This window comes from Hipposideros armiger, unplaced genomic scaffold (assembly GCF_001890085.2).
Source record: "Hipposideros armiger isolate ML-2016 unplaced genomic scaffold, ASM189008v1 scaffold_21, whole genome shotgun sequence".
Lineage (NCBI taxonomy): Eukaryota > Metazoa > Chordata > Mammalia > Chiroptera > Hipposideridae > Hipposideros > Hipposideros armiger.
In genome coordinates, this window is record NW_017731371.1 from 7,196,873 (window position 1) to 7,224,667 (window position 27,795).

General features: G+C 40.7%; 2 protein-coding genes across 15 annotated transcripts in view; one reads left to right on the forward strand and one right to left on the reverse strand.

The window, feature by feature from the left end:
• Nucleotides 1–336: 336 nt before the first annotated feature.
• On the reverse strand, nt 337–5,078 carry ZBED8L (ZBED8 like). Of its 2 annotated transcripts, none has more exons than XM_019635374.1 (2): nt 4,919–5,078; nt 337–2,261 (listed from the first exon to the last, which is right to left on the reverse strand). In XM_019635374.1, the coding sequence occupies exon 2, from the start codon at nt 2,159–2,161 to the stop codon at nt 431–433; it is 1,731 nt and encodes a 576-aa protein (XP_019490919.1). In that variant the 5' UTR covers nt 2,162–2,261; nt 4,919–5,078; the 3' UTR covers nt 337–430. The 2 variants fall into 2 exon arrangements, with proteins under 2 accessions (XP_019490919.1, XP_019490920.1); XM_019635375.1 differs by having other exon boundaries at nt 5,024–5,066.
• A 2,932-nt stretch (nt 5,079–8,010) lies between these two features.
• ZNF655 (zinc finger protein 655) overlaps nt 8,011–27,795 on the forward strand; it is a 52,825-nt gene continuing 33,040 nt past the window's right edge. For 4 of the 13 annotated variants that reach the window (XM_019635359.1, XM_019635360.1, XM_019635361.1 and 1 more), the window contains exon 1: nt 9,757–9,912. In XM_019635359.1, coding sequence (XP_019490904.1) covers nt 9,847–9,912 — 66 coding nt within the window. In that variant the 5' untranslated portion in view covers nt 9,757–9,846. Of the gene's footprint in view, nt 8,772–9,749; nt 9,913–11,090; nt 11,177–11,541; nt 11,693–12,618; nt 14,267–17,996; nt 18,102–18,618; nt 25,330–25,662; nt 25,801–27,795 lie in introns of those variants that run through there. The other 9 variants (XM_019635357.1, XM_019635356.1, XM_019635358.1 and 6 more) reach the window with 9 other exon arrangements.

Sequence of the window (27,795 nt, forward strand, 5' to 3'; positions counted from 1 at the left end):
CATAAACCCAGGGACAAGGAGGATGGTATTAAACTATGATTAGCTTTGATATTCACTTCCTGGAATTAAAACAAAACGGGAAGAGCACAGAGGCACATCCATGGTGAGAAACTGACCCTGAAGGGGGCTCTGCCTGAAAGGAAGGAACAAGACAGCAGCAGTGGACAGGGGAAGAGATCTGAGTTTAAAACTGTCAAGAGCACTATTTCTCAAAATTGACAGTAATTCACAGAAACATATTTTACAATATTACCCTATATACACACACACCTTCATGTAACTGACAAGTTTCCTAAAACAATGCTTACTGTTACTATACAGGAAAAAGAAACCTAGTAAATTCCAAATATAATTTTATTAATATTTAAATGCAATATACAAAACAATGCCTAAAATTAAGTACAAAACCAAAATTTTGTAAAGATTGTATTTAATGTGATGGGTGTGCTTGCCTGTTCATAAGTTCGTTCCAGTCAGGAACACATGAAGATAAGGCTACGCGCATGTCAGGTGCACTATTGAGCCTATTTCTTTTCTTTGTTTTTAATCGTGTCAACATTGAAAATCCTAGTTCACACAAATGGGTAGTTGTGAATGGTAATAATAGCAATATACATTTTCTACTTAGTAACGGAAATTCATCTTTGATCTTAATCCAAAATGCTGATAAACTTAATGTCTTATAATAATTTCTCAGCGTGAATGATGAACTGAGCTGCAACAATTCATTCTCTTCTTCAGGCACCAAGTTTAACTCAATTATTGATTCTGGGGTTTGAAATGCAAAGGGATCCTTCATCCAAGTATTTTCCTTTAATGATTTAAATTTCTCTTCCGGAAAGTAATGATTAAAGATTTGAGACAAAGAAGTGAGATGCAACAATATCTCTAATTTTATTTCTTTTAAGCAGTCTTCATTAATAACGTTCTCTTCAGTGTGTTGTAACAATGTTGGGAACATATAGTAGCTAGGGCAATTACTTTTAAGTCTTGTTTGCCACAACAATAATGTCTTTTGGAATCCTAGAATATGTTCAACATATTGAAATATATCATTGTTTTTCCCCTGTAGTTTCAAATTTAATTCATTAAGAATGCCAAAAATATCACTTAAATATGCCAATTTTGTTACCAAAATGTCATCTTCAAACATAGTTGCCAAATGAGATTGCTTTTCAATGAGAAAAGTGTAAATCTCATGCCTGAGTTCGTATACTCTGCTCAATACTTTTCCTTGAGACAACCAACGAACTTCTGTGTAAAACAATAAGTGGGTATGGTTAACTCCAATCTCTGAACAAAATATTTCAAGAAGTTGGCTGTTCAATGAGCTTCCTTTAATAAAATTAACAATTTTCACTGCATTTTTCAATACATCCATTAGACTTGGTGGAATTTCTTTGGATACCAAAGCTTCTCGGTGAATAAAACAGTGATTCCAAACAGCATTGTTATGGGTTGCTTCTAGCAATTTTTCAATAACTCTGCTATGTTTTCCAGTCATATTTGCTGCTCCATCACTGGAAATTCCCTTACAATTTTTCCAGTTTAATTTATATTGACCAACGATGCACTTTTCTAATTCAGTAAATAAATCTAATCCAGTTATATGTAAATTTAAATTTAAACGACACAACAAATCCTCTATAAAATCATCTTGCCACACATATCTCACATAAACCAAGAGTGTTAGACAACTTGCAGTATCAGTGCTCTCATCAAGTTGGAGAGCAAAATCTATACCAGACTGCAGCCGTGTAATAAGCATTGCTTCTAAATGTTTTGCAATATTACAGATTCGACGAGATATTGTATTATCACTAAGAGGTATCGCTCTTAATTTATCAGCTGATTTGTCATCAAAAATAGTACGTACCATATCCATACATGCTGGAAGAATAATTTTTTCAGCAGCTGTGTGAGCCATTTTCTCTTTTGCCACTCGATATGCAACTAAATATGATGATAATAAGGCTCTCTCATTCATAGTTGTGGAATGACTAAGAAATTGTGGTGATAACTCTATCTTATTTCCTTCTCTTTGAAAATGGTCTTCCTCATCATCTTCATCTTCCTCCTCCACTTTCACTATCACTATGCCTTCCATCTCCTGGGTAGCCTGGGGAGACAGATCTGCAGTATCCCTTGATTCAGCAGTCATTATTCAGGTTCAAGGAACTGGCTCACTTGATCCAAATAAGGTCTGTTTGCAGGACTGTCCTGTCTGTCCTAGATGTTTTATGTGATTGGTTTTTGCAATCCTGCAGGATAGAAAAATTTAATAGAAGTATTAAAAAGTAACATTGTATTGCTATTGCTGCTAACACCTCATATAAGTATTCATGAAGACAATTCACTAAATCCAATGGTGTGACATGGTCAATGCTGAACAACTGCCATTTCTGTTAGCTGTGTGCCAGGCAGATTTGGTACCTAACATACACAGCTCATTTAAAACCCATGGAAACCTAATAAGTACACAAGATTATTATTCCTATTTTACAGATGAAAAAGAGAAGCTGAGAAAGATTAAATAACATATAGGTAGTGCAGCAGAGCCAGTACTGAAATCCAAGTCTGAAGCCCAAGGCCCTAACTATGCTGCTACATACAGTGCCATCTAGTCACTCTAAAAAGTGATCTCCAAAGCAGAATGTAAAAAATGATCTGTTGGGACACAGGGGAAAAAATTAGTACTTGTATTTATATTTTTAAAATACTGAAACTCATTTAATCTTTCCTGATAAAGCCCTAAACGAACTTTTGTCACCATCGTATAGCATTTATATTCTGTCATCATTTGTTGCCCTTATGTTCATCTTCCAACTGTTATATTTTCTTTGCTCATTTCTCTTCATTTTTCATGAGGTATTTTCTGAAAATTCCATTCTGTCTCAGGTATTTTAAGATCAAGGAAAATGAATCTTGGTTTTTGACATCTGGGTTAAAGTTTTAAAGATGGGGGAGGGGGAATAACATCCCCAAGGCCTTGCCCCACGTAGCAGTATTTATCAAAATGAAGGGACTCCAAGGAAGTGAAACTCAAAGATGCAGGGCTGAGGTCAGGAGCATAGTCACTCCTTCCCAACCTGGACAGACCCTTCTAGATGTTTTCTTGCTCATATTCTGGGCAAATAGCAGTAAAAAGACTGGGTTTTATTTTACATTTCTTGAATGATGCCAGCACCCAGTCATCTTTTGACTTCAGACTCATTAACTGTCTCCATCACTGTTTGGTCTGTAATATTTTGACAGCTTTTACCCTAAAATTTAATTTTTAATGCTTTCATGCCTTATCTCAACTAGATTAACTCCTCAAGAATAAAGACTGTCTTTTGCTTTCATTGTTGCCCCTAAGTCACTTATTATTATTGTGCCTTGCAACCCACAGGCACTTAAAAAATATTTGTTTGAAGGAATACAATGTCAACATTTTCTGCCAATTTGTACAAAGTTCAACAAATTCATTACAGGCCTGGTATTTTAATACTTAGAAGGGTATGTCATTCATAAATTAACAGATTTCACTACATTGCAACTGTCGGGAGAATGGGAGAAATACTATAACAGCAGGTTTAAAATACAGAAATATTGGGTCGTCGAGAAAGTCATGACACATTTTTGCACTGAAAAACATAGAAAAATACATCATGACTTTCCCAACGACCCAATAAATTATGTCAATGGGTAAGTTACTTATATATCTCCTATTACACTGTGTAACCAACCTATTTCTCCAGCAAACAGTAAGGTTTCATTGATCTGCTTTCAGTGTATTCTCAATTCATTTATTGATTGCGAATTATCTCTTTAGCACTGGACTGTATAAGTGTTTTCTTATACTTCTGTCCCTTAATCTTCTCTCTCTACGATAAAAGTATCTTTCTGTATCCTGGTGGTACTGCAGGAAATGGAGATAAGACATCAGGTTTGGCCTAACTGGATTTTTCAGTTATATCACTCTATCAATGAATTTCCAAGTTGGAAGGGCCCTTTGAGATAAGCTAGTTTATCTTACTTAGGACAAAACTGAGACTTGGTAAAAAAACAAAAACAAAAACAAAAAAACAAAAAAAAAAACCCTGAGACTTGGTGGTGTTTTGTCCAAGACCATCCGGGTAGTCGGTGGCAGAGAGAGCACTGGTAATTAGTCTCCTAATGTCCCAATACAGTTTCCACTACACCACCACAAACTCCCTTCACTGATCACCACACCAAGTCCAGCTCAGCTCCCACAACTGAAAAATCCAACTAATGTCTGAAATCATACATTAAAAAAAGAGATAATTTTTTCGGAAACTTAAGGGATAAGGGTGAAATATATATGATCTTTTCTTACTGCATCCAAATCACGTTATTCACTAGGCTTCAAACGCTCTTTAATCACCATTAATGGTGGTGGGTTTGGGGGTGAACAGGTGACCTGCAAACACTTAAGAGGCTTAAACTTGTCCACTATTTAAAAAAAAAAATCCCGTGGAGTTTGGTAGCCTCGAGTGTCTGCCTCAGTTTGCACCTTGGAGTCCCTAGGAACTTAGAGAAAAAGCTCTCACCAGAAAGAGGAAATGGAATGCTTCCCTGGGGTACACGGATTTTAAACTAGCGTCATTTCGTCCCCTACCCCTTTGGGTGAAAACCGAGGACGAGACTGGTTCTTCCCCAGGGCACGCAGACTGCCTATTCACGGTCCCACAGGCATCTCATCCTAGTCGGGAAACGAAAACGTCGTCGTTCCCTTCCCGCTTGGATCCAGGGCTGTCGGCAGGGAAACGGCGCTTCCTACCGCCAAGGCTGGGATGCAGGATGGGGACGTGGACCTCCTCCACCCCGTTCCAGGGCGGTCGTGACGGGAGGGATCGCGCGACACAGCCATACACATCCACCTCTGTCCCCACCCGTCTTCCCCGGTTGGACTCACGTCTCATCGTGAACCCCGGAGAACTCTGGGGGTGCTCGAATGGAAAAGGCAGGTGACTCTGGGGATCGAAGGAGAGCGTGCTTGTTAGCAATGAACTCTGCTCACCCTAAACCAGTGAGGCTGTGCATGTGTCTGTCACAGAAGCCGGAAGTGCGTCAACGCCCGACTTCCGGGACTGGCCTGCGTTTGGGGGTCCTCTCTAGAAACGCGGGAGGACTTGGCGTCCTTTTTCTCCAATAGCAGGATTCGGCTTTGGGGAGGGAATCTCTCTCCTCAGCTCAGCTCTAACCGTCCAGATAAAGTGGGGGTTAAATTTCCTTTGATACTGGCCTGCTCAGATATTTTTTAAAAAAGTGTTTCTCCAACTTTTTCTTACTGATGGCAGTAATCGGAATTCTAGTTATTATCAAACAATAATAATACTTAGTGATTGTGTGTCTGTGGCAAAGGAACTGAAACAAAAATGTAGACAGGAAGATCAAAGTGAAGTCTGGAATAAATGATTCCCAGAAACCCAAAGTGGCTGCTTCTCTGGGGACCCTGATTATGCATTACCACCTGAATGGGCAGTATTTTCAAATACTTGATCTAGCAGTATTTTCAAATATTTGATCTATAAGCAACAGACATTCTTTCCAATACCAGAAGTTATATGATTCTGAGCCTGGCTAATGTTTCCAGGGAGTTTTTAGAATAATAATGGAATTACTATAGTTAAGTCGAATTTGAGCCATTTTTGCTGTCAAAATGTTGTAATTATGGCTTTTACCATTACTCCTTGAATAGACCAAACTTCATCTTTTATAAAACAGTAACTGAGACCTTGAATGACTGTGACACGACTCTAAGTTCTAAGGCAAGTTTGAGCACAACAATGGAAAGCCCACAAAAGGAACAGCCATCTGCTGTAGCAGTTACCAATGACTAGGTGGTATTCTGAATAACTTTCCAAGCCCTGAAACGTCTTTCATTTCCTATGAGATTTCACTTTGCTGTGGTTGTCATTATTTTCTCTTTCAACTTCCCCATGACTCTTCAATAATTCACCCGAGTAGGTTTTTGCTCCTTTATCACTGGCTGGCTCATTAGCTTATGGTCCTCCTTGAAGACATCAAATTCCCAGACCTTCTTCCTCCAGATACTTCCTCATATTTCCATTCAGTGTTCCAAGTCATCTTCAAGAGCCATTACATTGTTATGCATTGTTTTTCTTGTTTGTCTAAAACCTGCACTCTCCCTTCTATTCCCACCTCTATTTTTACATTAAAGTGATTAAAGGATCCAAGAAGATAGGTTATTGAATGCAGCTGACTGGGTATGTTTTTGTATTTATGTAGTGTGTGTGGCAGTAACTGTGGAGACATTCTTTTCCTACTGATCTACTGGCACAAGGAACCCAAAGTGGCCTGGTGGTATTTTCATTTTCTAGTTCAGTAGAACACTTAATCTATCTCCTAAAAGAAGTGTTCTCCCTGAGAATCAGGACTATAACCCAGCAGACCCTAGGTTTGGATAGGAAGCACAAATTCCATAAATGGGTTACTGGGTCTGACAGTAATAGGGGCCACTCCTGTTTGACTTCTTGGTTTCTGTACCCATGTAGTCTTTCTATTGGAGACACAATACTATATATATAATTGGTTCAGTGAATATCAATGCATATATTGTATCCCCAACTTTGCAAGGTGCTGTATCTTGTATCAGCAATTGAATTGTCATCAGCATGCCATTCCACACTTCTATCAGGCTAGCTGCTTCTGAGTGATGAGTAAGCACCATGAATTCTGTGGTTACAAGCTCATTGTCACACCTCCTTCACTACAATATGGCTTCCTTGGTTTAAGGTATGTCTAATGGCTACAGCATCCTGTAAGCCCTCAGATGATGGTGCTGGTGGAGGCAAAACTGTCAGGAAAGACAAACTCATATTTGGAGCATGTATCAGTTCTGGTGTGATATTTTACTTATTTTGTATTTATCCATGTCTACTGCAATTGTGGGCATAAAGAAAAGATTAATGAAGTGCTCAATTCCTTGGGAATGGCTGCTTACACATTTTCTTTAAAGCTATATATTTTAAACTAAAAAAATAACAAATTTTATGAGTTGGTTGTTTCCACCTGTCATCTGAAAAACCCTTGAAAGAAAATTTTGCTTAGAAGCAAAGTAGTAGTTACTGTTTCTTATCGCTCTTTGTTAGGGATTGATGCCTATAGGTGGGAAGTGGACTCTTAAGTTGGTCACTCCTGTCTGGAACAAACTAACGTCAGCTAAAACTTAAGACACAAATGTACCACTGCCATAGTTTGTTCACCTCTGCTGCAGAAATGCAGCAGTCTACTAATAGGTACAACTTGTGGGGAAATGGCAACTCGGGAATGAACCCCAAACTTATAGCTATTCTAGAATATTAGAAGAGCTGTTAATAAAAGGAAGAAGTAATGTGTCATCTATTGTCCCAGGGATCTCAACAGGAAAAAGACATCACCAGGGAGCATAATTCTGTTAACAGAAAAAAGTTTCTAGCTGGAGCTGTCCAGCAAGCAACTGATTAAGCAATGCATTTTTCTGTTATGCAGATTCCATTGTGACAGGCAAACTGTAGACTAGAGAGATTGTGTCATAGTAGGAAGTTGCATTAAATCAAGGAGGAAAAAAAGGGAAGACATATCAGAATATGAGGCTGATGTAGTTTGAAAAAACATACAGAATGCCACGCTTTTGATTTTTCTTAATTTAAGTTGATGTCAAATAGCATTAAAGGATATTTGATTTGTGACTTTAAACAAAGGAGTAATATCTGAAGTCCCCTCCAAATCACTTTTTTGATTCTCCAAGAGACTTGCCAGTCCCTAGCAGATTTTGTTCCACCACAAGACATCACATTCCCTAAGGATCCATGAAATTATAATGTCCGAATGCAGCAGTCTCAACCTGTGGGGCGTGACCCCTTTGGGGGTCGAACGACCCTTTCACAGGGGTCGCCTAAGACCATCGGAAAACAAAAAGATATTTACATTACGATTCATAACAGTAGCAAAATTACAGTTATAGAGTAGCAACGAAAATAATTTTATGGTTGGGGGTCACCACAACATGAGGAACTGTATTAAGGGGTCACGGCATTAGGAAGGTTGAGACTGGCTTCTGTTCTAACACTGGGCTCGCCTGTCCACGTGTTCCTTGTTTACTATCCTTGTTTCTGCATAGTCCAGACTTTTCCCCATTGGCTCTCTTCCAGTCTCAGTTTCTCTCTTCCACTTCAATTTGCTCAACGCTCCTGCCTTCTCCCAAGAACCTCTGATTCCGATCCCAGGATTTTCTGTAGTCCTCATATGACCAAAGAGCCTTCAATCCTCTCTTTAATAAGTGCATTCTGTTCCCTTGTGCTAGTTCCCTACAGGCTGACACCCGGAAGTCGGACCCTTAGGGCTGCCATTCTCTTTCACCGGGATATGCACCCACGTGGGCTGACCACCACCCCGCAAAGTCTCAAGGGTTGGCTGAAGCAGGGAAGGGCCAGCAGGAGCGCTTCCCCAAGTCCAGGGCTGTCACGGTCATTACTGGTATACTGGCTATAAAGATGGCCAGCGAGGTTAGCAGAAAAGGAGACAATGCCGGGAGACCGACGTGAAAGTGCCACGCAAGCCAGCTTCCGTAGTCCCCACCCTTTCTCCTGCGCCCTCATCCGGGGTCCGGCTCTCCGCACAGGGCCGCCGGACTCCGCCTCCGGAAGTGCCACCGAGAAGCGCCGGCCTCCAAGCGGTGTAGAGTGACCCCCGAAAGCGCAGTGTGGCCCCGCGAGCAAGGGTTTCTGCGACTGGACAGCAGCTTGGCTCGCCGCTCCGCTCGGGTGAGTCCCCGGAAGGCGTTCTGGGGTCGCGGTGGGGTTGGCCCCTTGTTTAGCCTCTGTGTGTGGGGGGGAGGAGGACGCGCTCGGTCCTACCGACGGCACTTTGAGCACCCTGGAGCGAGCGGGGCGGGTGGTGCAAGGGCCTGGTTTTCCTCAGTCGGGGTTTGCCTGGATGCCCCGCGGACTGGGGGCCCCGCTGTCAGGACCCGGTGACCATGGCCTGGTGTGAGCTGGGTCTCTGGTCCGCCTCGCCCTTTTGGACCGAGCCTTCACGTAACAGGAAAGTGGGAGGAGGGCAGCTCCGGGTGAGGCCTTGTGAGGACCCGGCGCAAGGGCCCTTAGTGTTGCGGAAGGGAGACGGAACCCTGTCGCGTCCTTGGGTTTGAAGGACACCAGTCAAACCTGTTTGAATCGCAGCTCTTCCCTGCGTTACTGTCAGGGTGACTGTCAGGATTGTGGGATAAGGCCTGCCTGCCTTGAGTTAGCGAAGGGTCTGACCCCAAAAGTGAAACGTTGTTATTAGTCAGGACCAGTTAGTCTTTGAAAGTGGGTTGACATGGTGTTTACCAAGTAATTCCCAACGGCCTGTTTTTAAAAAAATAATGAGTAATCATAATTAGCATATTTCTCTGGGTACAAACATGAGCCTTGAAAGAAGCTTGTAAATTTCGACTATTTTAAACTGTGCACAGAAATCTTTACAGTATTAAATTGTACTTTCTTGATTTTTTTTTTTGAAACACCACAAATTCTGATTTAGTGGAGTCCAAATAAACTTGCATACTTGGAGCGTATGATTTGGTTCTTAGATATTTGAAACTGAATAATATCCATTTTTCTTTTTGTTATTTTAATTTAATTTTATGAACTTTTTATTTGGTATCTGTAGTATATAAGATACTTTGCTAAGTCCTGAGGATATGAAACGTTGGGCTATTTTAACTTATTACAATAATTTCTCCTAACCTCACTCCACAGTGATGGTCATTGTCCTCCAGAACAGGGATGGAGGAAACATCAGCCCAGGAAGCAGCAGGATCATCAAGGGTCCAGTTTCAATCTTTGGAGACCCAGTATGAGGACCTGCCCCCAGAGCCTCAGTTCGTGCAGGACACCGACATGGAACAGGGACTCACTGGGGGTAAGGTAGAGAGAGCACTTACATCCAGGAGAATGGGAATATAGAGGGGCTCCTGGGCCTGGTATGAGAGGCCAGGAACTTCAATAAGAGGATGGCACCTAGAGGGAGGTCTGGAAGGGAGGGACAGATGTGACTCAGTTCAGTCCTGGTCTGGGACTCTATTAAGGACAGCCTCTCTTTCCTTAATAGGCAGAGGTGGTCACTCACCCTGTTCCAGCTGTTTTTGTTCGTACAACCTTCACCTTATTCCAGTTACTACAGCCACAGTAATATCTAAGATATGCTGCCTTTGCCACATCTCACAATCTCTGCCTGGCTTTCACTTCCTCTTAGGTTTGCTGCCTGTCCCTCCCCCTGTTCCCTTCACTTAGTTTCTTCCCTCCTCGATGACTTTGTGTGCTTTGCCACCCGCTGTTCTGTTGCAACTGCAGTGTTTGTGACTAATCTAATTTTGATAAAGAAAGCACCCAGTAATTCCTTGGTTGAGTGCAAGGCTTGTATGAATGTATACATGTCACATTGACTATACAATATTACATTTTTATGTATTATTTAGATAGGTTGATCTGTCTTGTACTTCCTTTGTTTTGTAAGAATCTTAGATTACTTGTGGCCAACTGCAGTGCCTGAAATAACTCGTGTCAGCAACACTGATTGAGTGCCACAGTGCTTAGAGTGCTGTGGGGAATTGTGGGAGTGTGGAAAGGATTGTGAGGAAACTGATGACCATTCCTTATTCTTAGGGGCCTTACACACTAGTTGCAGAGACAGTGTCCATTCATAAGAGAAAGGCTTAGTGATGTTTACAGAACAGTGTTTGGGAGAGGGTCAGAAGTCTAGTAAATAACCATGGTCCCGCACCAGTCACTACAAATTCTTGTGCTTTGCTTTGCCCATCTGCAAAACCGGTATAGTGCTTACCCTTCTGTTAGTGGAATGTTATGTCATGAGGATAAAGTGAAATATTAGATTTCATAATAAAATCCTCTATCACAGGTCTACACATGTATAAGCAGGGTATGCAAGTGCTGAGAAGGAGCAGAGTACACACTCAATACCTGGTCAATGTTCGTTGGTTTTACTAGAATGCTGATGTGAAGAAGGGTCCCACTGACTCTCCTATAAGGGAGCCCTGGACAAGGGCTGCTCTCATTCTTGGCTCCTTTCTCCTCCCTTAGCTCCACCTGTTCCCCAGGTGCCTGCTCTTCCCCACGAGGGAAGCCCAGGAGACCAGGCAGCTGCACTTCTGACAGCCAGGTACCAGGTGAGCTGAGGAACCTTCTGTTTTTCCTCAGGGACTTTTGCTGCTGATTGAGTGTGACCTTTCCCTCATCCCATCTGTAAACCTTGCCTGGAATTGTTTTCAGTAGCAGTGTGGGAACTGATCCTCTCCAGAGACCTGGACTTCACACAGACCACCTTCCTGTCTTCCTAACACTATCAGCAAAACACTGTTTCCTCTTTATCTCTAGTGCTGTGATGGGTGCTTTTTAGATTTAAAGGTTATGGAGCTTGTTCCTTAGAGTCCAAGCTGGTCTCACGCCTCCCGACATGAGTACCCACGGGAGCTCTCTCTGTATTGTCTCCTCCATTCTCTGGCCGTGGCGCCGTCGTTGCCTCCTTCCCCAGAGCAGCCAGGCTGTGTTATTTCAGGAGTTTGTGACATTCGAGGATGTGGCTGTGCACCTTACCCGAGAGGAATGGGGATGCCTGGACCCTGTCCAGAGGGAGCTCTACAGAGAAGTGATGTTAGAGAATTATGGGAACGTGGTCTCGCTGGGTAAGGATTGTCTTTTTATTCGGTTTACTTATTGGGCTTTCTTTACTGAGTAAGTGTGAGGTTCCAGGTCTTAGAACCTTTGAATCCTCCATCTTTAAGGTCACCTCCAAGAGTGGTTTTCCTTTGGGGGTTTCAGGACAAGACATTCTACTCCTTATCCTGAGTTAACGGTTCCTGCTTTTGTGGGGTATCCTGTTAGAAAAGGGAAACTTGCTTGTGCTTTGCCTAAGTTCTCACCTTCCCTATCTTTTCCTTTTTTATGAGAGAGACTAGGGCTTCCCAGTCCACAACCAGACGCTTTCCTTCCTGTTAATTCAGTGCCCCTGTATCTGAGAGTTTCCCATTTTCCTCAGAAGAAGAAATGCCATTTTTAAAGATAGGCTAAAGTCCTTCTTGTTGAATAATCCCTCACCTCTTAAGATCCTAAATTCATCTCTAAGCAGACAGAATTTGAGAGACTTTATTTAAAGGCATGACTCACTGCTACTGCATTTCAGTGCATCACCCAGGTGGTAATCCTAAGTAGCCTCATCCCTAGTAGTGGAAGTCTCAGACTTAAACCAAGTCTCTCTTTTGTCGTTTGGATGGCACAGTGGGCAGCAGAGGTTAGGCAGCCTGTGGTGCTGAAGAAACATCAGTGGGGGTGCTGGCAGCTCCTTTGATGTGAGCACTGTTCCTTTTCCTTTCTTTTTTTGCCTTTCTCTGCTTTTGTTCTTTTCTTTTTATTTATGTATGTATTTAATCACAGTTATTCTTTTCTTTTTCTCTCTTTTTTTGCTTTGCCTATGCTGGTGGCATCTAGGATGTTGCTTTGTCTCCTTTATTACACTCAGGATTAAAGAGGTCTTCTTGTCTGTGGGGAGGCAGCCTGCCCACTGGGAAGGTTTTTAGCGTGTTTTCCATTCCTGGCTCTTTGATCTTTATAGGCATACTTCTCCGTCTTCCCACCACCCGGATTCATAGTGTGAATTCCTGCCCGGCCCTGAGTCATACCCAGGCAAGTGCTTTCTCTGGAGAAACACTTGCAGTCCTTTCAGCAGGAATCTCCAAGAGATGGCCCAAGTATCGGCTTCCCATCGATATTGCTCATCCCTGCTCGGAAACTCCTTTTCCACAATTATAAGATATTACACCTGATTGATGGAATAGATGCCCCCCAGGATGCCACCACTATGTAAAATTCCAGCTCCTCAAATGACCTTTATTAAATTTCTAAAGGGCCAAGGAAGCCCTGTGTTGCACCAGATACACTTTGAATTCTGAGTTCATTCAGAAGCCACGGCTGGTGGCCTTCTACTTGTGTTCCGAGAAACCACAAAGTTCAGCTCCAGCTCTTCATTTATGATCTTTTCATGTTATTTCTGGATGTGGAATGTATGCTGCGCGTCCTTCCTTTTCTGTAGTGAACAGGACCTGCCCTGTCTGTTGCCTAACTCCTGCGACCCCTGGGCTTTCCTCATATTTAACATTCTAGTCTTCTTTAAGAGTCCTGCCTTTGTCCCCTTTATTCTTTTTTGCGAAACAGATGGATGCATTTATATGACCGTTCCTGATCAAGTGTTCTTTAGCTCTGTTCTTGATGGAGGGGAAATGGGAGGGCAAAAAAGTTCCATTTCTTTATTTCAGGGTATCAAATTGAATGTATGTTTAACAACTTTGTATATTGTATAATGATATGTAATTGTAAGATACTGTTAATTTCATCTAATAATTACATAATTTCTAACAGTTTATCTGTCTACTTTTTGGAGTAAAGAAACTTCTTTGCAGCTTAGTCAGCCAAATAACACAGCATGCCATTAGACTAAATTTCATCCCATTTCCTCTTGTCATCTTGGCACACACACAGGACACGCATGCACACTCACACATACTGGGCACAAATGTATATAAGAAACCCTCCTGCTCAATTTGCTGTTGTGACCAAGTTAGCAACATCTCTTTAGTTAGTAATTAGTTTTCATAGTCCTTGGTAAGTCATTTTCATATTTGTGGGTTCAGCAAACTCCATGTGAAATTTAAAGTTATATACTTAATTAACTTAGCTTTATGTTTTGGGTTATAAAATAGAGACTTTATAATTCAGACCCTGACTTAGCAGCCCTACTGTCCAGTTTACATCTTTTTTCCCATGGCAGTAACTCTGAGTTGTATTTGTCACAGACATCAGAACTTTAGTCCTTTGGTTAAGTGCTTTGACTATACCAAGTATGTAGTAAATATACAGAGTATGAACAACTGAGTAAAAGAGTGAAAAAAATAGCTAAAATGTCATAATTTTCATTTAAAAAGCATATTCCGTTGACAGTGTATAAATTACTGGCTTGATGGCCATACCCAAAGGGAAGTTATTTGTTACTTGGTGCTTAAAATAAAGATTAAGACTGGGAAAGAGACATGGATTGCATTTCACATGGGACAGGTTGGCAGGTGCCCTGTTAGATGACAGCATTAGAAACATGCTTATCAAAATTCTAGTTGAAGATAAGTGAGTTGATAAATTAGGAATGTTTGACATTTATCCTTTATTTTATTTTTTTAAAGATTTTATTGGGGAATTAGGGAAGGGGAACAGTGTTGGGGAATTAGGGAAGGGGAACAGTGTTGGGGAATTGGGGAAGGGGAACAGCCAAGTTGTTGTCCTTCAATCCTAGTTGTGGAGGGCGCAGCTAGTTCAGCTCCCAAATCCAATCACCATCCGACCACCCGTCAGAAGCTCTCGGCCGCTCAGCTCAAGGTGCGGTGTTCAATCTTAGTTGCAGGTGGGCACAGCCCACCATCCCATGTGGGAGTGGAACCGGAAACCTTGTTGTTAGGAGCACGTACTCTCACCAGCTGAGCCATCCTGCCACCTGTTGGCAGCGGAGCTGCAGCTGAGCTTGGGCGCAGCTCACCAGCCCATGTGGGAATCCAACTGGTGATCCTGTTGCTCAGAGCTCACGCTCTTAACCAACTGAGCCACTCGGCCGGCCCTGTCCTTTACTTTTTGAAGTTGATGTCCTGAGGACAAAAATGATTTTGTATAGAATGTCTTACTGTCACAGCTGTTTACTATTTATTGAGGCAACCAATATGTTACTAGGTACTATACTATATACGATATCTCATTTAATCCTTACCATAACCCTGTGAGCAGGTATTATTCTATTTTATACCTGAGGAAAATGAGGCTCAGAGAAGGTAAGTGATCCATTCAGGGTCAGAGCTAGGCGTGGGACTCAGATCTGACTCTGAAACCCATGCTGTTTTTCACTATTTTGTGCCTTAGTACAATTAGTCACCCCACATGTGGTGTTTTTTATATTTTTATGCTCTGTACTCTGATGACAATTAAAAATGGCCAAGATAAAATGGACAGATAGGCAGGGATAAAGTTGTACAGTTTAGGAGTAGAAAAGACACTCATGAAGAAGTAAAATTGCTAGGGATATATTTCATTATAATAGGTATATACACAAGATTTTGCTAATGAGAGGTTTTATTTGTATATTTGTTAAGGACCAGGAAGGAAAGGCATAAAACTTCCAAACAGCTAAACTTTAGCACAACTCTGATATAAGCAGCAAACCAAATAATGAGGTATATTTTAAATGTTATTTTTAAAGATCAGATTAAGTTAAAAATAGATTTAATTAGAAAATGGTCATGGTTTAAATTAAAAAACCAAAAGGTCTTAATAAATTTTAGATAGGAGAAATTTCAAGGCAAATGCATATTTTGAAAGCAGAGAGTTTTGACTTAAATTTAGGAAAGGCATTCAGGCCAATGGCAAGAAAACCTGCCTTAATGCTTTCGGTGACCCTGTGGTAGATTGGAAAGAATATAAACTGGAATCAAGACTTGGGTTCCACTTACCAGCTGTGATACGTTGAGCAAATATTTAAACTGACACTCATTTTCTTCATCTATAGAACATGAAAAATAATGTCTACCTTTCTGGTTTGTGCCAAGGATTAAATTAGATTATGTTTGTAAATACCTGACTCATAGTAGTTATATAAATGTTTGTTTGGAAAGGACAGCAAGTGATAATGAGCTATAGATCAAATTTTTTAATTAAAAAATTTTTTCAGAAGTGTTCAAATTATTTCTTTATAGTGGAATTTCCTCAAATCGAATATTGTTCAAACTGTGCCTAGGGGTTTGTATTTTTATTATGAAGAGATTTTTGTTTCTTCAACACTAATGAACTCTTAGATCCCTTTTAATGAAAACATCCATGACTCCAAATCTGTTGGATCCTAGCTATGTATTGTTCTAATCACTATTTCTCTGTTCTTTTTATTATTTTCAACTTTTACTTCATTGTCAATATATTGGTCTTCTGTTCTCTTTCTGTACGTATTTTGGAGGAAGGGATAGATTTCATTCACAATCATTATTTTTTACTAGATTATTTAAAAGCCAGGTTCTGAAATAAGACTGTCTGGGTTTGTGCTCTAGCTTCACCATTTATGACTTTGGGCAAGTTAATTAACCTCTCTGAATCTTCATTTTTCCATTTGTAAAATGGGTACAATGATAGTTCCGACCTCATAAAGGTATGTTGAGTATTAAGTGAGTGAAAACTTATAAAGCTCTTGGTGTGTTTCTTAGCACCTACTGAATGCCTAGTAAACCTTAGGTTAATATTTTGATGATACAGATGACTTTAAATCTGTATCTTGAACCCTCTTTGCTCTTCTAAACTGAAGTCTTGTATCTCTAACTGCCAGCTAAGCATTTTCTCTTATACCTACCATTCTACATTACCTTAAACACAAATCTGTTGTAAAATCAATCCCTTCATCCTACATGAAGATGATCTTTTTTGTTGTGTGTATGTGATTTAAGGGTATAGGGTAAATAACCAAAGTTTATTTCAGTTATCAAAGCTTAGGAGCACCTTAATAAATATCTCAAAGTTAAAAGTTGTAAATTATGTTCTGAGCAGAACAGTTGCTGCTTCATGCCATACTAACACTTTTTTAAACTTGCAAAACTATCTCATTTGCATGGAAGACTTTAAGTGTACAAAAGGAGAATCGACTATTTGCCTAGCAGGAATTCAGAAACACAGTATCTTTCTTATATCTGTTCTGATCTCTCTGCTCATAGGCTCTCACATGGAATCCCAAGAGGGCAGCTGTTGCTTTATCATATTTTCCAGACCCAATGCCCTTTTTAAAACATTGGTTATCTGTTATATGTTGACACTTGGGCACAAAATTGGCACTCAGTGAGTAGCTCTTAAATAAATTAAACAAGTGCAAGATATAAGATACATGGTCCTTGTTATCAAAGAGTTTATAAATCAGGTAAAGATAATGATACTTGAAACCAATTTTTAAAAAATGTATAAACTCCATTATATAATGACATGCCAGGATAAGAGGAACAAATAAACTTTGTAGACATTCAGTAAGTAAAGAGAAAGGCTTTTGGAGATGAGAGGCTTGAGCTAGACCTGGATGTATGCTGGAAGCTTTCTGGGCTGAACACATGTAAAATAATGCCCCTTTGATACTATAATAGTTCTGCCCCCTCCTTTCCTCTTATTTTCGCTTTAAAAGAGATTAGATCCGACCAGTCTATTATGCAAGCCAGAGAAAGACCATTTCATGTAAAGATGCACTTTTATCGCACTTTCCTCACTATATCATATTATAATTATTTATATCACAGTCTCTGCATTTAAGAGTGTAAAGTCCTTGAGGGGATCGACGTTTTCTGCTTGGCTCTTTATCCCCTAGATACTTTGCATAAATGTTTGTTGGATAAACAAGAGTGTCAGCTCCTAATGAGTGAGAATGTGTCATATTATTCTTTGTTTCCTCATGTGAATTGAAATTAATTGTTTCTTGAGATTGGTCCTAGGAATATTTATGCAGGCTTCACTGATTCTGTTGCTACAGTTCAGCTCACCCTACAACAGGTGCTTGAGTATTCACCTGTCTCAGTCCAGCAAAGTTATAATTTTGCTTACCTGGATTTTGACTATGTCTAATACTGGAGCCCAGGTCTAACATGAGATTGATCTATAGGTAACAGATAAGAAGTGAAAATGTGCACAAATTCCTTTGTCTGAGTAATGTTCATATGACTTCTGTTGCTCCCAAAAGTCAGCAACTTGGCCCTTAACACACCTCTTTCTAGAGCACAAATAGGAGCTCATTGTAGAGGATCTTTGCCACTCTGATTCTCCAGGCTTTCCTAATGTCTTCAAAGAATTTACTTTCTCCATTAACCATTCGTTAATAGAAAAAGTGGCTGGTGTAGTATCTGGCGATAAATTGCCACATCCCATTTCCTTCTCTATGAGCAGGATTTCCAATTTCCAAGCCTGATGGGATCTCCCAGCTGGAACAAGATCTACTGGTCTTTGATCTGGAAACTAAGAATAGAGAAGTCTTAAGAGATGACTGCTCAGGTGAGTAAGGCAGAATCAATCAGATGGAATTAGTAGGGAAATAAAGTCCAGTAGTTGAGCCAAGTTGTAACTACTTTGGCAATCTGAATGAAGAGCTCTGTCTGTATCACAGAATGGAGAGCTCCTTCTGTCCCTTTAGTTTTGATGAACTTTTTGCATTTATTTTGTCCCTTGTCATCTACAAGTTGTACTAGGTCCCTGTTTAAGTTGCTTATCTTTAATTCTTTTGAACTATTTTTCCTATTAACTCCTTTGAAACACCTTAATTGGTTATCTTCTTACTCTGATGAAAGTCCCTTTTGTTTCTGCCACACCCTGACCCGTTTGGATCCTACCTCACTGCTCCTATTCACGCTCTTTTATCTGCTGTTGAGATTTTGTGCCTGTGTTTCAGAGTAAATAAATTTCTCTTATCCTGGTAGAGACTAGATTATTTAGCTTTTTCCTCTCTGAGTTTTCTTTTTCTAAGCACAGGGTACAGATTACATTTGCATTTTCTATTTATATATTGAATCAGATGGAGAAACCAGAGAAGAGAACAAGCTGTTGATTCCTAAACAGAAAATTTCAGAAGAAGTACATTCATACAAAGTGAGAGTAGGAAGACTCAAAAAGGATATTGCTCAAGTTCCTGAAACTAGAGAAGTGTATAAACCTGAGGACAGATTAGAAAGGCTTCAGGAAATCCTAAGGAAATTTCTCTTCCTGGAGAGAGAGTTTAGGCAAATAACAATCAGCAAGAAAACCTTTACCAGTGAGAAGAACAATGAATGTAATGAACCTGAAAAAAGCTTCGGTCTGGAATCTACACTTGATACAGATCAGAAAGATCTTAGAATACAGAACATTGATGACATTGATAAGTATAACATGAGCTTCAACCAGAATTCAGCTGCTGATAAACATGAACAAATAAATCTAACACAGGATTTTCAGAGTAGTGACTATAAAGAAAGCTTGATGGATCTCTCCCACCTTAGTAAATGTGAAAGCATTCCTACCACTGACAAGTCCTATAAATGTGATGCATGTGACAAAATCTTCCATCAGAGCTCAGCCCTTTCTAGACATCAAAGAATTCATACCAGAGAGAAACCCTACAAATGTAAAGAATGTGAAAAATCTTTCAGTCAGAGCTCAAGTCTTAGTCGACATAAAAGAATACATACTAGAGAAAAACCCTATAAATGTGAAGTGTCTGATAAGTCCTGTGAGTCATCTGATAAATCCTCTGGTCAGAGCTCAGGCATAATTCAGCATAAGAAGATTCACACTAGAGCAAAATCTTATAAATGTAGCAGTTGTGAAAGAGTCTTCAGTCGTAGTGTACACCTTACTCAACATCAGAGAATTCACAGAGAGATGCCCTGTAAGTGTACTGTATGTGGCAGTGACTTCTATCATACCTCATACCTAGTCGAACATCAGAAGGTTCACTGTGAAGAGAAAGCCTATGAATACAATGAATGTGGGTTGACCTTTACTAAACATCAAGGAAGTCGTCTCAGAGAAAAGCCCTATACATGTAATGAATGTGGGAAAGACTTCAGATTGAATTCCCATCTTATTCAGCATCAAAGAATTCACACAGGAGAAAAACCACATGAATGTAATGAATGTGGAAAAGCTTTCAGTCAAACATCATGCCTTATTCAGCATCATAAAATTCATAGGAAAGAGAAATCCTCTGAGTGTAATGATTATGAAGAAAATTTTAATCATAGCTCAGATCTTGTCCTACAACGAGAAGTCCTCACCAGAGAAAAAGCCTTTGATTGTGATGCATGGGAAAAGAACCTCAGTCAGAGAGCACACCTTGTTCAGCATCAAAGAATTCATACCAAAGAGAAACCGTATGAATGTAATGAACATGGGAAGACATTTAGTCAAGTTGAGGCCTCATTCAACATCTGAGAGTTCGCCCCAGGGAGAAATCATGTATGTACTGAATATGGTAAAACCTTCAGTTATAGTTCAACCTTTATTCAGTTTCGGAGAGTTCACACCAGTGAGAAACCCTCTGAATGTGACAAATGTTGGAAAGCTGTTAGTATTAAACTCAGTCGATGCCTGCAAACCCATACCAATGAAAAAAACCTATGAATATATTGAATGTGGTAAATGCTTCATGCTATGTTCATACCTTAGTCACCATTGGAGAATTCATACAGGAATACAATTCCATCACAGTAATGAATGTGAAAAAAGCCTTCAGTCAAAGACACTACCTTGTTCAGCATCAAATTCATTCCATGCAGAAAGCCTATGAATGTAATCAATGTGTTGGGGCCGGGGGTGGGGGTGGGGGGAGAGATTCAGTCATATTTCAATCCTCATTCAACATCAAAGAACCCATACCCTGGAGAAGTCATTTGAGTATAGGAGTTCAAGTCTTTTTCATCACCAGAATACCTGCACCAGACCAGAATATGATATGCAAATGGAAACATTTACTGCCATATTTCAGGCTTTACTCAACATCAAAATGTTGGAGAGAAAACTGTTGATTGTATATGAAATCATTACTATATAGTCCCAGTCTTTTTCATTACAGAAGAATCTAGTCTGAGGAGTGACTTGGTGAATTCAATGTTGTTTTCTTATGGCATTCTTTTATTTAATATAATAGGTGTTGTAAGTAACTGTGTACTTTATGGAATTCATTTAAGCTATTTTTATTTTAATATGGCCTGTAACCATTTTATTTCCTGAAATTGGTACTTATTATTCACAGCTTCCCTAAGATATTACACCAATGTTAAAACATCAGCATCTGGAATGTAGCTCATTTAGCTTTTCCCGATGTTCTCAGCCCAAATTCTCTCCAAAAAAGACTGTTAGGCCTGCTCTTTTTTGAGGACCCTATTTACTCATTTCCAGCCACAACACTTGAATTCCTATTGATTTCTCCATTCTCTTAAGCGCCTTGGAATGGTGGTTTCCTGGTTTTAAGCTTTTCACCAGCAGGTATGCCTTCCCTACTTGATGTTGCTATTCTGGTGTCTTCTTTCCTAAAGTGAAGCAACTTCCTTTAAAAGAATTGGATTTCTACATCCTGTCCATCCATCCATGAGTATGAAGAATTCTGTCTCCCCTGAGTTTATGGCACGCAGCTAAACATTTTCAAGCGATGCCCAGGTTCTTAGCTGCCTTATCTGCATCCACAGCCCTCTGAAAGATGATAAGGACATCAGGGAGCCAACAAGATTATGATGGTCTAGCTACATTCAGCACGTGTTCTGTATGTCTGAGTTCAGAATTACTTTATATACTTCCACTGAAGACCAGCAACACAATGCTTAGGTCTGCTTTTGATAGAGCAAAGCGTAAAGAACATAAACTAAAAAAATCAAAGAGCTTCATAAGGCAGAGAGCTCAGCCTTCCAACAAAAATATTGCTGTTCTTATGTAATATTTCTAGAGAGAGTATTTTAAGAGAGTGGCAGGTCTGTTCCTGGTAAAATTTTAACTGTTACGATTGCTTCTTTATCTGTTTTGATTTCTGCCCCCAGTCTTCCCTCATCAATCCAGGACAGTATTTGAAGTGTGAGGGCTTTATGTGTAATTATCATTACCACACTTGTATTTTACTAGAGTCTACAGGCCATATAAAAGAACATGGTTTTCTTAATGATAAAAATGATCACAGATGTTGGCTCCAGAGTTCATCATTAACACCTAGCAAGTTAGTGATTCTTTAGATTATATCAAAGCATTTCATTATATTTTTCCGTCTTAAGCTTCATAACATTTTGTGAATAAGACAAATATTTAAAATTCTAGTTGTCATTCCAGCAATTGAGGCCTTCATAGTTCAGATGCTATACTATTCACGAGGGATCCTCAACAAATAAATAAAAATGTATTGCTCTCTTTATAAGCATCCTATGGCTAACCTCTAGGATAGTTCTACCACTATATTTTACCTCTTAGCCATCAGCAAGCATAGGATCCCATCAGGGCAAGGTAGGGATCTAAACAAATCGATCGAAATGTAAAAGCAAATGAAATGCATGTTTTTTTCCTGTTAATGAATGTGTATACTCTTCTGTGTAAAGACTAATAGTCACCTCTGGCTATCATGAAACAGAACTAAGTAATCCCTAAATAGTAGAATATGTAAAAATCACATGTATGCATTTGGTTTAGGAAAGTGCTTTTGTACCTCCACTTGAATAAAGATGTGTTTGATACTCAGAGAATCTGTTTCAAATAAAATCTGAAGGCCTTAGCCAGAAGCATTTGGGAATTTTGAAATCACCTTCCTGGCTGCACCTCAGTTCCTTCTGAAAACCTGCTTCACAACAAGAGTGGATCACTCTCCTGTGTACTGGTACTCTCTCTTCCACAGACCTCTGGAGGAGCAATGTCTGAATGTCTAGGATTTAAAGGGTTATTTGGGATGCTGTCAGTACATAAAATTAGAGTAAATCATTTGAGGTTTCAGTAGAACTAGGCAGAATGTGTTTTTCTTAATAAATACATTTTAAAAAATGAGAAAAATCCTCGAGGGCAAGTAACTTGCCACGTTAAGCTTGCTGATATTTCATCGGTCCAATATAATGAGTTTGTGTTCTTAGTCTTTTTAGTCTTGGAGATTAGAAAGGGAAGAGAAGAAATCTAATAGGTGAGGGACATCTAATTTTATCTATCTGTTCTCCACTCACCAAATGTACATGTATGTACATATTCAAACTTAATCCTCATAGCAATTCTGCAAGGGAACTAGCTCTGTTTTACAGAGGAACTTGAGGCATAGAGAGGTTAAAGAACTTGGTAGGGTCACACAGCAAGTTTAAAGTCAGGTCTGTTTGGCTCCAAAGCTTTCCATCATCATGAAGTTGGTATTAGACACTAACCAGAGAAATTTTCTGTGATGGCTCTTCATTCCCTGTTAAAACCCAGTGATTCACTATTACCCGTTTGCAGCTGATCGTAAATGCTCCCAGAGCTCTCTGGGTTACTAGGGGAAAATATCCCAGTATCTTGTGGGAGCTAGTCAGAGACCCCGGCCCCCTCCTTGAAACAAGCTTAGACAATTTTGACAATGACAGGCTACGGGTCAAAGCTCCCAAATTCCTATTTCCTGCCAAGACACCCCCAAATCCCATCACTAGGTTTACATTTCCATTTTTCAATGCCCAAATGTATTCATTTTTTTCTGCTAACTAGAACTTACTGATGACATGTATCTTTACCAAGATTTACTATCACCTCTGGTTCTATATAAAGTAGTGGAGCAAACCAGGTAATGGGAAAATCAAGTTTGATTCCTAGGTTTTGGCTTGAGCAAAGGAGTGGATAGAGATAGACTGGAGAGATGGAGTATGCTGGAGGAGGAGCAGGGAGAGAATTTCAGGCAAGAAAGCATGTCAGAGGCCTATAGATGAAAGAGTATGGGATTTTCAGGTAATGAGCTCTGGAGAAATGCCTCACCCTAGGAAATAGCTCATGGGTAACTGAGGAAGTTTTAAGAATGATGTTCAGAGGAGTCCCATAGGATGTCATCTCAGCAAAGCATACTGGGCTTCCCACATCTAAAAATGGAACCATCTATCCATTCAGTAATACAGTTGCCAGATGCTATGATATTCAGTGCTGGTCAATGGATACAGTTAAATGAATTAAACCATCCTTTGAAGATGAACAAATTAGTTGTCAAAGCAATGGCTTTGGAATTAGACATAACTGTGTTTACTAGCTGTGTGTCTGGAAATTTTACTTAGCCTCCCTAGTTTTCTATATAATAATAACAGCATGAAAATTAATGTAAAATGTATTGTGCCAAAGTTATTAATATAAACACTAATATAAAAACCAGTAAAAATAGAGGGGAGATGTTTAGATAGAAGGGAGATAAAATTTTAAAAAGGGAATTAATGAGCAAGCATTTAGCAGTGCAGTATTGCCAAGCATTGCCCAGGGAGGGATACCCTGGGTTGGAGAACTTAAATATCACTAGAGAAATCATCAGACATTCTGTGCTGATAGGAACTGCCTCCCTATAGGCACTCCCTGCTGGAGTCAGCAAACTGACATCTGTCTCTTCTAACATTTGTATTATATGACATATTTTCAAAATATGAGTGTATTAAGGAACCAATGTTTAATCCAAGACTGTTAAGAGTGATTTCAATCAAATCAGATGGTGCCTGTACAAATCACAATAAATGCTGGAATTTTTTATTTTGCTGATGCATCCTATTCACTCTCTCCACTTTTAGAAAATGATTAACCTTTTATATTTTTATTTCATTCATGTTGATAAATTTACAATTTGGGTATAATTACAGACGTCTATATTTTTTCTTTTCTGCAGTTGCTCATATTATAATACAAATGTCCACCCTGTCTTCATTGTCCTTCCAGGGTGCAGATAACACCAGGCTCTGGTTTGAACCGGCCAGGGTTCGAATGCTGCCTCTAGTTGCTTACTACCTCTGCAGCATCTGGAATGTAAGATAGTAAATGTGCCAACGTTTTACAACGTCATGGGATTGTTGTGAGGATTAATGAGAGAGTGTCAGTTTAAGTGCTCCACAACTGGTAGCTGTTATTTCTGAGTTTAGCAGGAAACTACGCTTAGCATAAACAACTCATTTCCTTAACCTTTTTTTCTTGCTTCAACATATCAAAAGTGCCTCTGGCAAATCTGTACTCCAGGCGCAGAAGGGTCTTTGGATCTTGACCTCTTTAAAGGCTTGTCTTTCTCATATTGGTATATCAGTATGTTCCTCCCACAAAATTGGGAGGGGCTGGGTTGAAGCGACAAAGGGAGAGGAGGACTGGGTGGAATTCGGGCCTAGATAACGAATTCGGGCCCAGTGGGGTCAACCTGGCCTGTAATTATGAAGAAGGGAGGTGACATAAGTGGTAACACAGGGCAGGAGTTGAGCGGAGGAGGCAAATGGGGTGCACACGGGACAGAGAGGATGAGAAACAAACCAATTTAGATCCTCGGCCCATTTAGGCAATGAAGGGCAAATAGAGAAATCTGTTCCATCCTCCTACAATCCTTCCTGGGGGAAGGACAAACACCGAAGGAGGACCCCATCCTCACGCCGCTGTGGACTCAGTTCCCCAGCAGTCCGTAGAGAACCCGCCATCGAGATTAGACCTCCGAGCTGCCTAGATAGGACCCGGAAGTGCATGCCGAAGAACCCGAGTTTCCAGGCCTCCCATTGTAGGCGGAGATCGACAACACTAGCGCACGGGTCGGGTAGGGCCAGTGAGTGTCGGAGCTCAGTGATCCCGGGCCCGGGGAGGACAGTGGGGAAGACCGCGCTGTCGCAGTGGCAAGCTCGGGCTGCGGGGGGACGCCCATGGGATTGGTGTGGGGCCACAGGTACCTGCTTGGTCCCGACCGGGGCGCGGCGCCTGGGGCCTCTGGGTGCCGCAGGCATAGCGGTCTTCACGCGGCGGGGCCCAGACGGCCTGGAGAGAGAATGAAGCTTCTCAGACCTAGGTTGAGTCTCTGGGGAAAGTTTCACCTACCGTTTTCCCTATATTTTTCCCCTTCTCCCACCCTTTCCTGAACTGACTGCTCGTCCCTTGTGCCCAGTTCTGAAGAAGTTTTAGAGAAGATCTTGGCTTTGGAGCAGCACCAGCTATTGGACCCAGTCCATGGAGAAGCTGCCTGAGTAGATGTCTCCAGAGTCCCTGTTTCCATCCCCTGAGCAGGAACCTCGAAAGAGCAAGGGTGAGGAGCTGACCTAACTGGCTTTCATTGTCTAAACTTTGTCCTTCTAACGGGGGCCTCAGATCAGATGGACACGATTTACCTTAGAAGTGTCCTGGTGCAAGATTACTGATGATGATGATGATGATGATGATGATGATGATGATTACCTAAAGCTCTATTGCATGTAAATAAAGCCTATAACTAATGTTTCCTCACTGACTGTGTGGAGCAAACCTGCAGGAGCATTATCTTAGCACTGAGTCTTGAGTTGTCATTCCAGCACCTGCCAACTTGCTTGACATTTGGAGAAGCTCAGTGAATGTCCTTTGAATAAATAAATGAATGAACCCAGCAAAGTATGTCCCATACTCCCAAGTACCAGGAAGAATGGACTCCTCCCTTTACTCTACCCAAGCTCCCTTTCATCATTAGGGAAAATACGTTTTCCACCCAGGATATGAACTGCAAGAGGAGGGTGCCTTGCCAGTGGAGTACAGGAGACAAGCTAGCCACCTGCGGATGGAAAATGAAGTTAAACTATAAATATCCACATTTTTATTTCAATCTGCCATTTCCCCATTATCTGGTATATGTCCATTTAAAAAAAAGTGAACTTGGATTGTTTAATTAGGGCACAAAGGCTTAGATAATCCACGTTGGGACTTTGAGATGGCTTATGTTTGGGGAGATTTTCTTTCACATATTTAGCCTTTTAATGAGGTTTTCAGGATAATTTTAAATAAGTATTTACTGAGTTATTATTATGAGGTGTTGAAACTAAGTTGAAAGAAAACCTAACTCCTATCCACCCACGAGCTTAGAGTTGAGTTGGAATAGTTAACTATGGGAAGCTATGGGACAATAAACAATGTAGATGTTCACAAGAGGAGATCCCTGTGAACTGGGATTAGCCCAGGAAGCCTTAGAAAATCATGAGTTTGGCCTGGGAAGAATTTAGAGTAAGAAAGGAGTCAGGTTTTAGATGAAAGAGGATAGGACAGGCCCTCACCACAGATTCCTTGCTACTAGTCTTTATAAGAGGCCAAGTGCTCGTATTCGCCTTCCTAAAATACTCGTTCATGTTAGTTCATAGTGCTCACTGGATTCAGTCCATACTTTATAACCTAGCATTCAGGATCCTCTTTGAAGTCTTACCTCAGTGCTCTCCAAGACAAACCCAGCAAGAGTGGTTTGTCTGTACAAGGTAGTACAGAAGACACATACATTGCTGCTTCCTACATTCTCTGCTTATCCAAACCCCGCACAACTCAAGATCCCATGCTTGAAGACCCAGTGCAGGACAGCCTCTTCCATGAAGCTTCTGAAACAGCTCAGGGCTTTGAAGAAGAAAACAAACAGATGCAAGAGACATTTACATGGAAACCTGCAGTACTTGGTGACCGAGCAGTAGAGGGAAGCTGGGTACAATTGCCTTTGTTCCATTCACTATCATTCCTCTAAAAAAAATCTTCACCAGTTGCTAATATCTTTGTCATTGCCATTCAATTCTCAATGCAGGGTACTGCTTCTGTGCCATCAAAACTGGTTATATCCAAGCTGCCAGTGGCTTACCTAATGAATCCACTTGACACATTTTTTTTAGCCCCCATTTTTTTTTTTTTTGAAGATTTTATTGGGGAATTGGAGGGAACAGCGTTGGGGAATCAGGGAAGGGGAACAGACAAGTTGCTGTCCTTTTATTCTTCAGTCTAGTTGTGGAGGATGTTGCTTCACTGGCCCATGTTGGTATTGTGATCATTGTGCTCTTCCTGGCTGAGGCAGATTGGTCATTGGCCATTGGATGGCCGCTCACAGCAGCTCACGACAGCTCATGCCGGCTGCCGGCCACTAATGGTAGCTTACGGCAGCCTACTGCAGCCTACGCCATTGCTGGCGACTCACACGGCAGCCCAGCTCCAGGTTGAGTTGTTGTTCACCTTCTTAGCTGTAGAGGGCGCAGCATTACTGGCCCATGTGGGATCTGAACCAGCGGTCCTGCTGCTCAGAGCTCAT

Bases quoted from the DNA above. Each gene is read 5' to 3' on its own strand.
- ZBED8L (XM_019635374.1), bottom strand. From the start codon at position 2,161: ATGACTGCTGAATCAAGGGATACTGCAGATCTGTCTCCCCAGGCTACC.